Source organism: Trichechus manatus, unplaced genomic scaffold (genome assembly GCF_000243295.1).
Source record: "Trichechus manatus latirostris isolate Lorelei unplaced genomic scaffold, TriManLat1.0 scaffold00170, whole genome shotgun sequence".
In the NCBI taxonomy this organism is placed as follows: Eukaryota; Metazoa; Chordata; class Mammalia; order Sirenia; family Trichechidae; genus Trichechus; species Trichechus manatus.
Window position 1 is genome coordinate 4881337 of NW_004444106.1, and position 14851 is coordinate 4896187.

The 14851-nt window shown below is 48.5% G+C and overlaps 2 protein-coding genes across 2 annotated transcripts in view; one reads left to right on the top strand and one right to left on the bottom strand.

Annotated features, from left to right (window-relative positions):
* Positions 1-129: 129 nt before the first annotated feature.
* Positions 130-6381, bottom strand: GPC2 (glypican 2). Its single transcript, XM_004386718.2, has 10 exons — positions 5989-6381; positions 5190-5348; positions 4542-4864; positions 3540-3620; positions 2627-2789; positions 2242-2372; positions 1722-1868; positions 1489-1628; positions 1226-1401; positions 130-380 (listed from the first exon to the last, which is right to left on the bottom strand). The coding sequence occupies exons 1-10, from the start codon at positions 6152-6154 to the stop codon at positions 130-132; spliced, it is 1737 nt and encodes a 578-aa protein (XP_004386775.1). The 5' UTR covers positions 6155-6381.
* Positions 6382-7868: 1487 nt separating this feature from the next.
* Positions 7869-14851, top strand: part of STAG3 (STAG3 cohesin complex component) — a 24128-nt gene continuing 17145 nt past the window's right edge. Inside the window, exons 1-7 of the mRNA XM_023740994.1 lie at positions 7869-8029; positions 9160-9262; positions 9625-9741; positions 12480-12576; positions 13301-13377; positions 13675-13879; positions 14300-14451. Coding sequence (XP_023596762.1) covers positions 7869-8029; positions 9160-9262; positions 9625-9741; positions 12480-12576; positions 13301-13377; positions 13675-13879; positions 14300-14451 — 912 coding nt within the window. The remainder of the gene's footprint in view (positions 8030-9159; positions 9263-9624; positions 9742-12479; positions 12577-13300; positions 13378-13674; positions 13880-14299; positions 14452-14851) is intronic.

The window sequence follows — 14851 nt, forward strand, 5'->3', positions numbered from 1 at the left end:
GGGCCCCAGCCATTCACCAGCCATCTCCACCCTCTCTGCAGCCCCCTTTAACTGCTCCCTAGACCCAGAGGAGGGGGGAGGAGGGGAAGGGGCCACGAACCCTTCTGATGCTAGGGCACCCCTCTCCTGTTATCGAGGTCCAAGCAGGGCCAGGGCTGAGAGGAAGAGGATGAGGATAGGGTGGGTGTGAAAACCAACAGGCGTCCCCCCACCCCTGTTCCTGCTCTGGTTATGGCGAGAACCACCACCTCCTCCCTTGCCCCCAGGGCTGTCCCTTCGAGGAGGGCGAGGAGGCCGAGCTGGGGGGGCCACAGCTGCTGTCCCAGCCATCCAGTCATCGGCATAGTGCTGCCCCCCTCCAGAGCCGCTGGCATCCTCGTCTGCAGGAAGCGAAAGGGACAGAGACCGACAGGAGCAGGAAAGAAGTAGGGAGAGACAGAGGAAGACACACAAGCAGGGAAGAAGATAAAGACAGAAAGAGAGAAGCAGGGGAGAGGGAGACATATGTAAGTAGAGGAGGGTGAGGGGAGAGAAAGACAGAGACAGGGACGCAGGGAGGGGAGGACAGGAGGGCAGGTGGGGAGGAAGAGAGAGAAATCAGACATGGGAATGAGAGAAAGTGATGAGAGACGGGAACAGAGACAATGAAGCAGAGACAGAACCAGAGACAAACAGATGGGGAGAGAGGATAAACAGGAAAAGACAGAACACAGAGACAGAAGCAGAGAGCAGACGGGGGTGGGGGAAATGTAAGAAAAAAGAGAGTAAAAATATGAATATCTGTACCTTGCTTCTCTGTCTGGCAAACTCTACGTATACACACACTCACACACTGACTCACACAGCTTCCCCATCTCTGCCAGGTTGCCCTCCCTCCTCATTCCCCCACTGCCCTTTTTGCCCATTATAAGAAGCTTCTCACTATCCTGTAACAATGTTTTCGTGTCTTCCCCACTGGGTCGTGAACTCAAGGGTAGAGACCCTGTCATTGGTCACTTACTCTCCTACCCTTGAGGCGAACGCTCAATAAAGACTTGTTAAAAGCAACGTGTGACAGAGTGAATAAACGAATGCAATTTAAGAGAGTCTAGAGAAGCAAGCCCGGGAATCGCGAGCCAAGGGGAGGGACTAAAAAGGCAGTCGGCGGGGCTCGGGGTCCGGGGGTTGGCCCCGTCCAACCCGGCGGGGGACGCTGAGAGGCCCTCGGGGAGCCCCGGCGTCTCACCCGCGTCTTGCAGGTCCAGGTCGTGTCCGAGGGCGGCCGCCCTCATCCTGGCCGTGGCTGCCCGAAGCTGCAGCCGCCGCCTGCGTGTCGGGAGGTCGGGGCCCGAGACGTCCACCTCCAGCTCTGGGTTGTTGAGCTGCTCAGCCAGGGAGCCCCCGACGACGGGCGGCAGGTACCTGCGAGCAGAGTAGGCCCGAAGGCTCCCGCTCGGCCCGCCCTCCCCAGGGATCGGCCCTGCTGCCCGCCGCCCGCCCGGCTCTCACCGGCCTCGCCCCGCTCCCGTCCAGCAGGGCGCCGCCTCCTGCGAGATGTCGGCCGCCATGCGGGGGTCCCCGCACACCGTCAGGGGCAGCCCGGCCCAGAAGCCCCTCACACGGCCCAGCCGTTCGCGGAGCTCCCACACCTGGAGTGCGAGAGAGGGGCGGGGATGGGGGGGGGGCGGGAGATGAGCGCTCCGTCCCTGCGGACCGCGCTCCGCCCGCCGGCACTCACTCACCAGCCGGGGCAGGTTGGTGCCCGCTGCCGTAGTGGGTCGCTCCTCCTCGGCCGCCGACGCCCAGAGCCGGCCTGCCTCTTCCCGGGGAGCCGGGGCTCGGCGGGTGCGTGCCGGCGCCGGGTGGGGGCCCCCGCATCCCTGAAACACCTACGGCACCGGGAAGAAGGAGCGCAACTCGTGGCTGGTCTCTGCCCCATCTGCCTCTCTCACTTGGGCTGAACCCACACACAGTCTCCCCCTACCCTTGAGGTGAAACCCCCATACTATCTCCCCTAACACCCACAGTGTCCTCTGGAAGCTCAGTCTCCCAAGATATCCTACACTGTCTCCCTGACACCCCACACTGTCCCCCACTACCTCCCCAGGCTCTCCACCCTTCTCTCCCCTGTACCTGGGCTTATACCCCACACTGTCCCCACGCTTCCAGGCTCTTATCTCCACCCTCCTCTCCCAGTACCTGGGCTGATACCCTCTACTGCCATCCTCCCAAGGCTGACACCCCTACCCTTCGCTCCCATACCTGGGCTGACACCCCCACACTGTTCTCCTGCAGAAACATCAAACCCTCTGAGATCTTCACCCCTATGGACTCAGCGGCCAGCTCAAAGGAAAAGGGACCCTGGAGTCTCTCAGCCAGGAGCAGGAGAGCATCTTGAAGGACGGAAAAAGGGAAAGAGTGAAATGAGGGCACAGCCACAGATATACACTGTATTAGGCTTTTCCCACAAATCCTCACTCGAGCCTTAGAGGAAGCAGCAAGATATTGGGTGGAGGGTAACTCAGATGAGGAGAGTTCCCTTCCGATCCCCCCCCCCGAACAAATCTGGCTTTAGACTTCCTCCCACCCACCCCCTATGCAGACAGCCCCTGCCATACTCCCTCTCAGGTTTTCCCGATCCCCTCACCCAGATAGGCCCCCCAGTCAGGATCCAGTCCCCCTCCGCTGAGACAGCCACGGGCCACATTGAGGCAGAAGCCCCGGCAGGGTGGAAGAGAGGGAACCCCTCGGCAAAGGGGGCAGCCAGTCAGACGCATGACAGCCCGGCTGCAGCCTTGGGACACTGACACCTGGGGACAGAGAGCATAGTGGAGTCATCCACAAACACACCACGGCTGCCTTCAGCCAAACTTGGTGCTGGGCATAAAGAGAAAACAAATATACTGCCCCACCTTCCCCAGGCTCCTGGTCTGTGTGGAGAGCTGGACATGAGTGTCTAGGGTGAGTGACCCATGTGGCAGTGGGAGAAACCACAAGACCGCCACAGCTCTGAGGTAAGGGGTCCTAGGGGCCAGGTGACAGAGACTGCTTCATGGGAGGGGTGGAACTTGGGGGGGGCGGTTCTGAGGAAAGGTTCAAGGACAAGAGGGAGCCCATCGTGGTGGGGAGCGGGGAGACAGTCAAGAGGGCTGGCTGGCAGGAGGGGAAAACTTATATAGTAAGTAACAAGAGAGAAGGCTAGGAGGCTAGGGATAAGACAGGCAGTGGAGGGGAGGGTTTGAAAGCCAAGCAAGGAATCTGGCCTTCAACAGCAGAGAGTGGGGAGCCACTGAGGGGTCCTGAGGGATGCCAGGAGGGGTCAGCACCCCAAGCTTGGGCACCCCTGGAGGCTGATGGGGGTATGAGTCATCAGAGGGTAGAAGGTGAGAGGTCATGGATCATGACCCAAGGGACACTTCACTCTGACTCTCCTTCCTTCCTGAATTACCCTGGGACGCCTGGGCCTGGAGGCATCTCCTGCCAGCTGGCATCTGACTCTTCCTCATCTGACTCTTCTACCTCTCCCTCCCCGGCCCTGTCCGTACTAAGGCCCCTCTAACCTTAAGTGCTGTGCTGACCACATCTCTTCCAGTTGCCAGGCCCTGGATAAGAGCGCGGGCAGCCACCAGAGCACGGGTTATCTGGAGAAGGGGAGAGAAGGTGAGGAAAAACCCCATGGGAGTCGTGGGTCAGTCAAGACTGAGGCCAAGAGACTACACTAAGGGGATACGCAGAACAGGTTAGGTTTGCAGGGTTATAGGAGGGGGTAGTTAGGAATGTCAGGTGGCATAGGGAGGCAGGTTTGAGAGGCTCACAGGAATTATAGTCTAGAAGGATCAAGGGGAACCAGATTTGGGAAGATATGGAAGGATTATCTCATGCAGCATTTAGAGATAAGGACATAGTGTATCAGAACAAGCATTGAAGTTGAAGACCTGACTGAGAGGCACAGCTCTACCACCATCTGTGAGACCTTAACCTCTGGGTGCCTCAGTTTTCTCATCTGAAAATTGGGATACCACTATCTATCCTGCAGAATTAGGATGACAAATGAGATAATATAAATGAAAAATAGTTCAACTGCTAACCAAAAGGTCAGCAGTTCAGTCCATCAGGTGCTCCTTGGAAACCCTGTGGGCAGTTCTACTCTGTCCCGTAGGGTCGCTATGAGTCAGAATTGATAGCAACGAATTTTTTTTTTTTTTTTAAATAGATGAAAATGCCTCTTAATAGCAAGTGCCTAACTCATGTTTGGTAAACCAGAAGAAGTCAGAATGTCAGCATTGCGGGGAGTTGGTATACTAGTGGTTGAGGGTCGAGGGCTGGTGAGTGGGTCAGTGATTTGTATGAATCTAGGACACAGGATGGGGGTGGGAGGCACCCAACTGAAGGATACTAAGAAGTACTGGGTCAGGCAGGGGTGACTAGGACTCAGGATGAGGATCACGAGGTCAGAGGTGGCTGCGATGCAGAACGGGGGTCACCAGGTTAGATGTGACTGGGGCACAAAAGGGGGGTCAGGGGTCAGAGGTGGCTGAAGCTCAGGCCTCCGGGCCTCTCACCTGCAGGCGGAGGCGGCGAGGTGAGTCCCCGAAGGGCTGCAGAGAACCATCAGCAGCAGAGGTGAGGCGCGTGAGGCAGAGCAGGTAGTCAGGGGGGAAGCTGTACTGTGGGTGCAGCAGGGGGAATGCTCTCTCCAGAAGCTGTGCCCAGAAATCAGCCAAGGTGTCATCCAACCCCCCACTTGCCCCCCCATAGTGGCCCCGCAGCCGAGAGAACAGGCCACTGAAAATGGGGGCGTGCTGGGCATACAGGCGGCCGTAGGAGCGGGAGAAGAGCTGGGCCAGGGAGCGCTCAGATGCGGAGAGCAGCTCCCGAAAAAACTCTGTGGCAGATGCAAGGAAGGGGTGTGAGATGGGTCGAGGCCAGAGAAGGATGGAAAAGTGAAAGGACAGAGACAGGAGGGGATGGGGTAGGGGAGAGAAAAGACAGTGAATTAGAAACTGAGCAACTCTCAGAGACCTGGCCAGACTGGGAATAAGCGGACAGGGCCCTGGAGAGAGCCTGGGGTGATGATGGGGGGCTAAGTCAGGGCTGGGGAGGGAAGGGGAGGAAGGGACTTAGGGATGGAGTAGGGAGTGGGGATAGGATGCTTGCTGGGTCCATGAGCAGAGAGGTGTGAGGCCGGTTTGGGGATCCCAGGCCCTCACCATCAAATTTTCTGTGCCGGGCAGCCAGCGTGTGAACCAGGAAGGAGCCACTCTCCTCCACCAGGCCTCGGAAGGTGTCTTCAGTCTCCCTGGTCAGCCTCTGCTCTGTCTCACTGGAACAGCAGGTGTACTCCTGAGGACAGACCCGGAGGTGCTCACCTGGACAGATGAGACACAGAGGAATGGTGGGAAGTGGTATCATGAAGTCCCTCCTTCTTTCCCCTATCTCTGGGGGCTCTCCCTTCCCTTCCACTTGTCTGGTCTCTTTGCTATTGTCTGCCCCCTCATCCCCACCTGACCCCATCCCCTCCTTATTGTCCCCTCACCCATCCCAAGTCCACTCCCATTAGCCATGGGATCATCTGCCCTGAGGACCAAATGAGTGATGGGGGGTCCTCAGGTAACCCTCCCCAACATCCCATACCCCAGGGCTTTTAGGGACTTACAAGACAGCTTCTATGGAATGAAGAACGGGGTTTGGAGTGATGAAGTTACTTGGTAAGCAAAAAAGTATTACCATAGAAGGGCCTCATGAAGACAGGGAGCAGAACTTATTGGGCTGTGGGGTGTGCTAAGTACTAGAAAGGGGTTCCTGATGTGGCGGTGGAGTAAGGGAGCTATTATGTGAATAGGAGAGTTATTGTGATCCTAATGATTAAGTTACAAGAAGAAGAGCGGCATCACTATGGGATGAAAAGATTATTCTAACGGTTACTCTGAAAGGGAAGAGAGTTATTGTGAGATGGGGAGGACCCGCCCCTGCCCCCTCCCCCAATTCTCTAGTCTTCTTTCTCCTCACCTGAGATCAGAGCGGGAGGGAGTAAGCTTAAGCTATATCCCCGAGCCCCAAGCACCTGCCGGGTCTCAGCACAACTCCGGGTGACCTTTGCCTCGCTACCAGGTCCGGGGCCAGGACCGGGACACAGAGGCAGCAGCAGAAGCAAGAGAGGTCGTAGCGCGTACATCGCCGCAGCAGTCCTGGGACGGCAAAGTGGGTCCAGAGGAGGAAAGAAGAGATGCCCGAATTCAGGAATCCGGTTCTCGGCCGCGGGACCGCTCCGCCGTCCAGAGAAAGAGCGCTACCCCCCAAAACTGAACACAGTGCACGATAGATGGACCAGGCGGCATCTGCGGAGACAATGGGAGCGGGGAGCGGGACAGGGGGCGGGGCTCGAGGCTGGGCCCCGCCAATGATGGCAAAGAGCTGGCTTCAGGGGTGGGGTCAAGGGAGAAATTAAGCCAATGTAGTGGGGAAGCTCGGCAGGGAGGCGGGACACAGCCAAACTAACGAGGTAGGCGAGGTAGAGGCGTGGTCTTTCTCAGGGGCGTGGCGATCCAGATCGAAAGGCGGGGCCTGGATGGAACTCAACCTATGGTAGTAGAGAAACCAAATTGAAGGGGTTACTGGTAGTGTGGTCCAGAGCCCAGCCAATGGGAGGGGGAATTGCGGTCAGATGGGGCGGGGGCGGGGTGGATCTGCGCTAAAGCGGGGTGGCCGGCGCAAGCTAGCCCACGTGACTGGGCGGCACGCCTGAGAGCTCTTGGCTGCACGAGGCTGAGGGAGTAGCGTGACTGGAACGTGGTGAGCACGAGCTTCCGTACTCCCAAGCCTCGCGACAGTTACTAGCCTTGGGGCGAGCCGTTGGGTTTGCGTCTGCGCACAGCATGCCTCGTGCCTTCCCGCGTTTTTCTGGAATCTTGGGCCACCGGAAGGGGAGCGGCTGGGGCCTGTGCCGGAGGTGGCTTGACCGCAGAGACCCGAGAGACCTGAGGCGGTGACCCTTCCTCAACCTTGCTTAGCCAGAAGTCGATATTCCAGACTCAGTGAGGCTCCTCTTTGACCCACGATTATCCCCTATCCCCACGCTCCTGGCCCTGAGAGTTAGAACGTCCCCTCCACGCCTCAGGGGCCCCCTTCACAGACGCTGAGACTCCAAGCCTCCGTCGCAGAAAGATTGACAGCCCAGATTCGTAAGCGGTCAGAAGGCTCCTCAATCCCAAGAAAGTCACCCCAGGGCCAGTCATAGATACTCCCTTCCGGAAAAGGAGAGAACGCAAGCCTTTCTTTACGCTTTTGGAGTTTCAGGCCGTATTCTAATGGCGTCCCCCCCCCCCGCCCGTCGTTAAGGGCGTCCCATTCTATTCTCTGTGGAATCAGAAATGAATTTTTTTTATCTTACGTTTGAGCTAAGTTCCCTTACACCTGAGAGTTTGCCCTTCTGAAGCCCCTGGAAAGAGAACTTTTTTAAGCTGCTCTGGTGCCTTTCTTGGGAGCCCTGGTGGCGGAGTGGTTAAGAGCTCAACTGCTAATCAAAAACGTCGGCAGTTCGAATTCACCAGCCACTTCGTGGAAATCCTGTGGGGGTAGTTCTCCTCTGCCCTGTAGGGTCGCTATGAGTCGGAATGAACTCAGTAGCTGTAGGTTTGGTTTGGGTGGGGGTGCCTTTCTCGGTTCTTGGAGAGCAGCTCCAAACCCGTCAGTTTCTGGGTTGGTGGTGTCTTTAAGAGTCATAATACTTTTAAATTCTTTGTTGTTATTACTGTTACTGCTACCAATATTATTATAGAGTTCTAGAGCAGAAAATTTTCTTGGAAAGAGAGGGACTTGTCAGGGCGGGGAAATGGAAAAGTGGTGTGGTAGGAGCCCTTTCCTTTCTTTCTTTCCTCAGCTGGATCACCATGCCTACCCTGCGATCCTCCTCCGGGCCCCATAGCTCCTCCTCCCCAAGCAGTGTGTCTTCATCTGTGCAAAAAAGTGGACAGAGGGGCTTATCTGCATCCTCTGGTTGCTCTGTCAATCAGCCTCAGGATGGGAGGGACTGGGGCCATACTTCAGAGGGGTGAGTAGAGTTAGTGAGAAATTGTTGCATTGCTCGGCTCGCTTCTTTGTCATTGGCAGCTTTCCCCTCTACCATTTTACTGCATTGATAGTGATATGCATGTTACTCTATGAGCACATAAATGCTATACTAGTTCAGAACAGTGATCTCCTCCAGCTTCGTTCACTATTTTTTGGCTGCCCTACATGTTGTAGACATCAAGAATAATACACCCTGTTTTGAATCCATCATTCAATTTGTCTGAACCTTTCTTGAGCACATTTATATGCTCAGCATGTACAAGCTCTGCTGGGGGTAGAAGCAGGGGAGTAAAGAAGAGCATGTGTTCCCTGACAAGTAATATATACATTTTACTTGGTGCCCTGTAGTTCTCTTATTTGGGGATTTTGTAAACAGGTGTGTGTATCCTTATCCATTATTGTGTATAAGTTTATGCTGTCAAGGTTACATTAGTATATCTTCTCTTGGTTTTTATTTTTTCAGAGAAAAAGTAATTTCATACAAGATTTGCTTTATCCCTGGTCATTTTAATTGGCCTTCTCTGAATCATTTGTTTCAGTGCTACTGTTGGGGACCAGATTATATCAGTGTTATAAATTTCATTTTAACCAATAAGACGTGGTTATGTTCCAAGGGGTGAAATTTAACTCCAGATTATATCAGTGTTATAAATTTCATTTTAACCAATAAGACGTGGTTGTGTTCCAAGGGGTGAAATTTAACTCCAGGTATATATTAATCTTTTGCTTATATATGACTAATGTTTGACTTTGAGTCATCCTGATTTTTCTCCACACAGAGCAGTGATCCCTATGCCTGCTTAAGTGAATATAATTTGATTTTCCTGTTTAGAATATTGGGAAAGTGTTGTCCTTCACCCACCTCAGTTTTTCATTCTTCACCTGCTTGCTTTGTTCAAGGGAAAATTTTGTTTTATTTTGTTTTTAAGACTATTCCTCTACGTCCTAGCAATAGAAAGCTCATGTCTTCTTAAAGAAAATTTGAAAGTGTATTTTTCTTATGGAGAGGGAGTGTAATTAGAGACAAAGAGAGAAATTATAATTCATGAACACTTTTATAAAGAGGAAATAAGGGATGTTATAGTTAAGGAGAACCATATTCCTTCATAGGAATAGTGACTCTTCATCAGCTGATGAAAGCAGTGACTTTGAAGACATCTTGAGACGCAGTGTGAAGAAGAGACCAGCAAAACGACCACTCAAAACAACTCCAGTGAGTCAGTCTGTTTTGTTTTTGAACCTGGTCTAGAATGTGGTTGGTGAAAGGACAGGACTTAAAGGATGTTAAGGAATGGAAGTGGGAAGAAGGCAAATTTTGAAGAGAAAAGAACAGGAGAGGGTATTAAGATATAGAGGAATAGGAATGGGGTTAGCGAACTCTTTAAAAGGAGAAAAAGTAATGACAAAGCTCACAACAACATAAAAATAAAGTATTTTATATCTGAGTAAATAGCTTAAACTGTGCTGTGGAATTGGTAGTTTAAGCCTATCTGTGTGATAACGATGAGACCGTTAACACCACTTTCATTTTTTTTTTTTTTTTTTTCATATTCTTGCTCTCTTTATACTTACTAGGTGGCAAAACAACCAAAGAAGGGGTCCCGGATGGTACGTGATCACCACCAGAAAGAGTCAGAGCCACCAGCCAGTGATCTTTTTGATGCTGTGAAGGCTGCCAAAAGTGACATGCAGGTAAAACACAGTGTCTCACCTCAGTTTCTTGATACCATCTCACCCTTTAAAGAGTGGGAAGATAAGAACAAGTGTCTACAAACTTGATTTGATGTGGGCATCTTGGTGAACGTAACGTATAGCAGCGAAGAGAGATTTGACCATGAAGAGAATTTCTTAGAGTGAAATAAGGAAAACCTCAAATGAAAAAGAATATTTCTTTTCCTAAGAGTATCACAAAACAGGGCAGATTCTGCCTTTATTGATTGATGGAGGAAGCAAGAAGGCGTTGGGTGAGGGAGAAAGCTTGGATATGGGTAGCAGCTTGTGTTTAAAGCACCCTTGTCACCTTTTAGCGCCTTTTTGATATTTATACCTAATGCAGTTTTCCCGTCCTCACGTTTTTAAAAAAATTTGTTGAAATTCTGTTTTCATCCAAAAGTGTATAAAGCGTATATGTAGTTTAAAAAATAAAAATAAAATCATCGCTCAGATCTTTATACCAGTTCAAGAAATGAAACATTAATAGTGTGCATATTTTGATTCCAATTACCCTTTCCAGTTTACATGCTGTTGTTCAGGATCTTGTAGAAGATAGGAATCCAAAAGAAAGCAAGCAAAGGGGAAAAAGAAAAGGCAGGATAAAATGAAAGCACATAAAACCGTAGAAATAAATTCAGATTAGACGTTACTGCTTTATGCAGTCAACGTTTGTTTGTATTTACCTACGATTTTATAATTTTCTTTGTTCATCGTTCCTTCTTGAATCTCATGCAGAATCTCTTTCTGTCCAAAGTTTATTCTTTTAAAATTTAGAGGGGATTTATTGACAAACTCTTATCAGTTTTTTTTTTGTATAAAAATGTTTTATTACCCTTGTTTCTGAAAGATTGTTTGCTGGATATAGAATTCTAACATGATATTTTTTTTTTTCAGCACATTAGATTATTCCACTATTGCTGTTGAAAGTCAGCCATCCATCTAATTTAGCACTGTCCAGTATAGAACATTTTGTAATAATGGAAATGTTTTGTATCAACGTTGTCCAGTACAGTAGCCGCTAGTCACATGTGGCTACTGAGCCAAAAAAATGTGGCTAGTGTGGCTGAGGAACTGAATTTTAAATTTTTATTTAATGTAAATTAATTTAAATATCTATGTATGTTTAGGGGCTAACTTATTTAACAGTGCAGATCTAATTTGTAAATAGTCTGTGTTAAATGCAAATCCTTTATAAGTAATTAGTTTTTGGTTTTTTTGGTTAGTTTAGTTTTTCGTTTTTGATTTTGTTTTTGTTTTTGTGTTTTGATATTTTATACAATGTTAATAGGATATTCTGGTATTTTATATTTTCTTTTTGTCTGTCATGCATGAGTTCCATTGGCTTCCTGGCTCTGAGGATTGGTGTCTTTCAACAACAGTGGAAAATTGTGTTCAAATATTGTCTGTTCCTCATTCTATTATCTTCTTCTGAAATTCAATTAGAGGGTCATCAAAAAAGAGGAAGACCCTCAACAAGATGGAATTGACACAGTGGCTGCAACAATGGGCTCAAACATAGCAACGATCCTGAGGATGGCGAAGGACCAGACAGTGTTTCATTCTGTTGTAATAGGTTCGCTGTGGGTCGAAACCGACTTGACAGTACCTAACAAAAACAACAGAACTTTTCACTCTGTTCTCCATATCTCTCGTTATTTCCATTTTTTTGTCTTTCTGTGCTGAATTTCTTTCTTTAACTCTATCTTCCAGTTCACTCATCCTCTATTTTGGTGTGCCCAAACTGTGTTTAATGTATCTATTGGAATTTTAAATTGTATTTATTTTCCATTTCTACAAATTTTGTTCGGCCCTTTTCCAAAATTGATTCTTCTTTGCCTCTACTTTCAAGCTTCTTTTTTATTTCTTTATACATGTTAAACATAATTTTATAATTTGCAATAATTTTGGTGCCTAATGTCTTTGTGGATATAATTTTGCTGTCTTTTTTCCTGCTAGTTTCTACTGTCAGTGCATTTTTTAAAATGTGTTACTAGGTTTTACTGTGAGCCATTCATTTTCTTTGGAACTTTACGTGTTGGAGTCCGCGTTGAAGGTGGGCTATTAAGAGAGGAACCTGCATTTGCTTCAGCCAGTTGCCTGGGGACACTACAGGACCACTTTCAATAAAAGTCTCTGATTATTCTGACCTTATAGGTAGTGTGCATCTGGACTGCAAACCCACCTGAGGGCTGGACTTACTGTTACGAATTCTCAAGAGAGAATTCTTTTTTCTTCCTCTGCCCCACACTAAAGTCAGAACAACGTAGTTTTCTTATTGTCCTTTTCTGCCCTGTAGCTTTATTTCTCACCCTTGCTTTTATAAGGATATGAGTTTTTGCATGGCCCAGCTTTAGGTAGGTGCCTTCTCTTAGACTACCCTTCTTGGGAAGACTCGATCTCCTTTTGGAAAGACCCTATCATAGGCTCTATCTTCTATGCTCTGCACCCCATGCAGTCATCTTGACAGAAAGTCAGGGTCTCCAAGGTTTGATAGAAGCCCTCAGGGCAAAAGTCAGCTTGGTGCTTGCTTATCTCCCAGGGTTCCTGCTTTCACTTCGTTTTTGGCCTATGTGAAATTTTATCTGTCTAGTTCAGTACATTTTAAAATATGAATTTAGTATTTTAATCAGTTTAAATGTTTCAGTTGGAATGATCACACAGGATTTCTGGTTTGTCATAGTTCCAGAAATAGAAGTCATCCATATTTTTTTTCCTAGACATTGGTGGATGACTGGGTGGATAGCTACAAGCAAGACCAAGATGCAGGATTCCTGGAGCTCGTTAACTTTTTCATTCGCTCTTGTGGCTGTAAAGGTGAGGAGATCCCTACCCCTTGCTAGATTCCCAGCCTTTTGCTCTTGTGTTAGGAAAATCTTCCTCTATTTAGATGAGTAGGATTAGATATTTCCTAAGTAAAGGAGAAGGTAAAGCATAAAAACAGTCTCACTTATTTAACTACATTTTTATTGGTAAATAAGGAAAGTGTTCCAGTAGGGAACAGTGTTGGTTTAGAGGCAAGACCCTTTGGGGAAAAATAACTTATTATGCTAATATGAGAGAGAATGGTGTTCACAGATTTCAAAATGGATCATCAGACACTTTTTAGTCTTCCATGTCTCTAAATGAAACCTTTTATTTTCTTCTTCCTTATGTCTCAGCCACTTCATTCCATATTTTTTCTCTGAAGCTGTGGGGCCTCCAGATCCCCAGAGGCCATGACTTAATTTATTTGGGCAGATAGTCTCAGGCAGGCTGTATTATAAGAACCCAGCATCTGGCCTAGTTTTATTGCTTGTTGTTTGTTTTTTAATCATAGTTTTCCACTGTTTGATTTCTTCTGAGTTTTCTAGAGGTTGCCTTATAGAGGCAGCCTATACACAGTTGGATGGTGGCAGAATTACGACTAGAACTCGGGTCTTCTGATTCTCTACCTAAGCTCTTTTCAGTATATTCCGTAGCTCATCTTTAGATGTATTTGTAAGTTCTCATGATGCCCTGTTACTTTCCATGTAATTACCTCATCTCCTCCATTTCTCAGGCACTGTGACTCTCGAGATGTTCAAGAAGATGTCCAACTCTGAGATCATCCGGCACCTAACAGAACAGTTTAATGAGGTGGAGGAAGACGGCCAGGATCCTCTTGCTCCTCTTATTTCAAAACACAAAGACTATTACCTCCTTTTTTCTGATTCTGGGAAATAGGGTAGCTTTTTAGAAGGAGTTGTTTAATCTCTTTGGGATAAAAGGGACACAAAGGTATTATCAAAAACACTTCTACTGTTGGGGAGAATAGTGGGGAATGAGCATAATGGAGACATATTTTTACTGTACTATTGAGTTTTGACATTCAAAGTCCCTATGGCTTCATGGACCTGGTAATAACTTTCTTACACTTTATAAACCCTTCTGTAGGACTCGGGGGACTATCCTCTGATAGCTCCAGGTCCATCCTGGAAGAAGTTCCAGGGCAGCTTCTGTGACTTTGTGAAGACATTGGTCTGTCAGTGCCAGTACAGCCTCCTCTATGATGGCTTCCCCATGGACCACCTCATCTCCCTGCTCACTGGCCTCTCAGACTCCCAAGTCCGTGCCTTCCGTCACACTAGCACACTGGCTGGTGAGCGCTCATTTTTACTCTGTAGACATTGTCCTGGGGGTTGGTAGGACTTTCCTCTGTTTCCCAGTCCTGCATCTTTCTTCCTACCTGCATCTTAGCTGTTCCAGTTCATGCTATTTTTATCCCAAACCTCACTCCAGTTTCTCACTAGTGCAGTTGTAAAAAGGGGTGGATCATAGTGACAATTTCCAGCCTTAACGTCTTTCTTGTAGCTCACCATTGGGAATGTGCTGAAGATTAAAAGAAGGTCAGAATTGCTAAAAGAAGAAAAAAAGTTCACCCCAGGACAGTCTTAGAATTTTAGGATCACCCAGCTCTAGATTTTCATTTTCACTGCCCCCTTTTTCCTTCTTTTTGCACCCACCCTCACTCATCTGACCTAAGTAATGATTTTCTTACCTTGTTTTCCCTGACTCAAAGCCATGAAGCTGATGACTTCCCTTGTAAGCGTTGCCGTCCAGCTGAGTATGCACAAAGACAACAATCAGCGTCAGTATGAGGCTGAACGAAGCAAGGGGCCGGGGCAGAGATCTCCTGAGCGGCTGGAGAGCCTGCTGGAGAAACGCAAAGAGGTGAGGAACGTACCCTGCATCTTCTGTCCCTCTCTCACAGCTTCCACCCACTGCTACAGCAGACCATCCTGTCAGTCCTCAAGTGTTTCACTCCATTGGGTACAGGCCCCCAAGCAGCCTTTAGGATAATGAATAATGGAGTCTAGCAGTAGTTTAATAGATGCACCCTGTTAGAGATCATTATATGCTCATCTCATTTCTGGAATGTGGGCTCAATAAAACCTTTCTAATTTAGAATGAATTTAAGAGTTCTCTATGATTATACTTTTGCTCAGTTTACATGTGACATTCATGATCAGATGTGTTTAAGCGCTCTGCCTGAAAGTAGTGCAAGGAGTTAAGCTTTAACTTCCTTGTCAACTGTATTATATGCAGGTCCTCACAGGAGTACTGGAGGCTG

Bases quoted from the DNA above. Each gene is read 5' to 3' on its own strand.
- GPC2 (XM_004386718.2), bottom strand. From the start codon at position 6,154: ATGTACGCGCTACGACCTCTCTTGCTTCTGCTGCTGCCTCTGTGTCCC. The intron at 1,869-2,241 runs GTATGGGAGCGA...CCGGTGCCGTAG, and splicing joins GTGTGGGGGTGTCAGCCCAG to GTGTTTCAGGGATGCGGGGG. The intron at 1,629-1,721 runs GTGAGTGAGTGC...CTCGCACTCCAG, and splicing joins GCACCAACCTGCCCCGGCTG to GTGTGGGAGCTCCGCGAACG.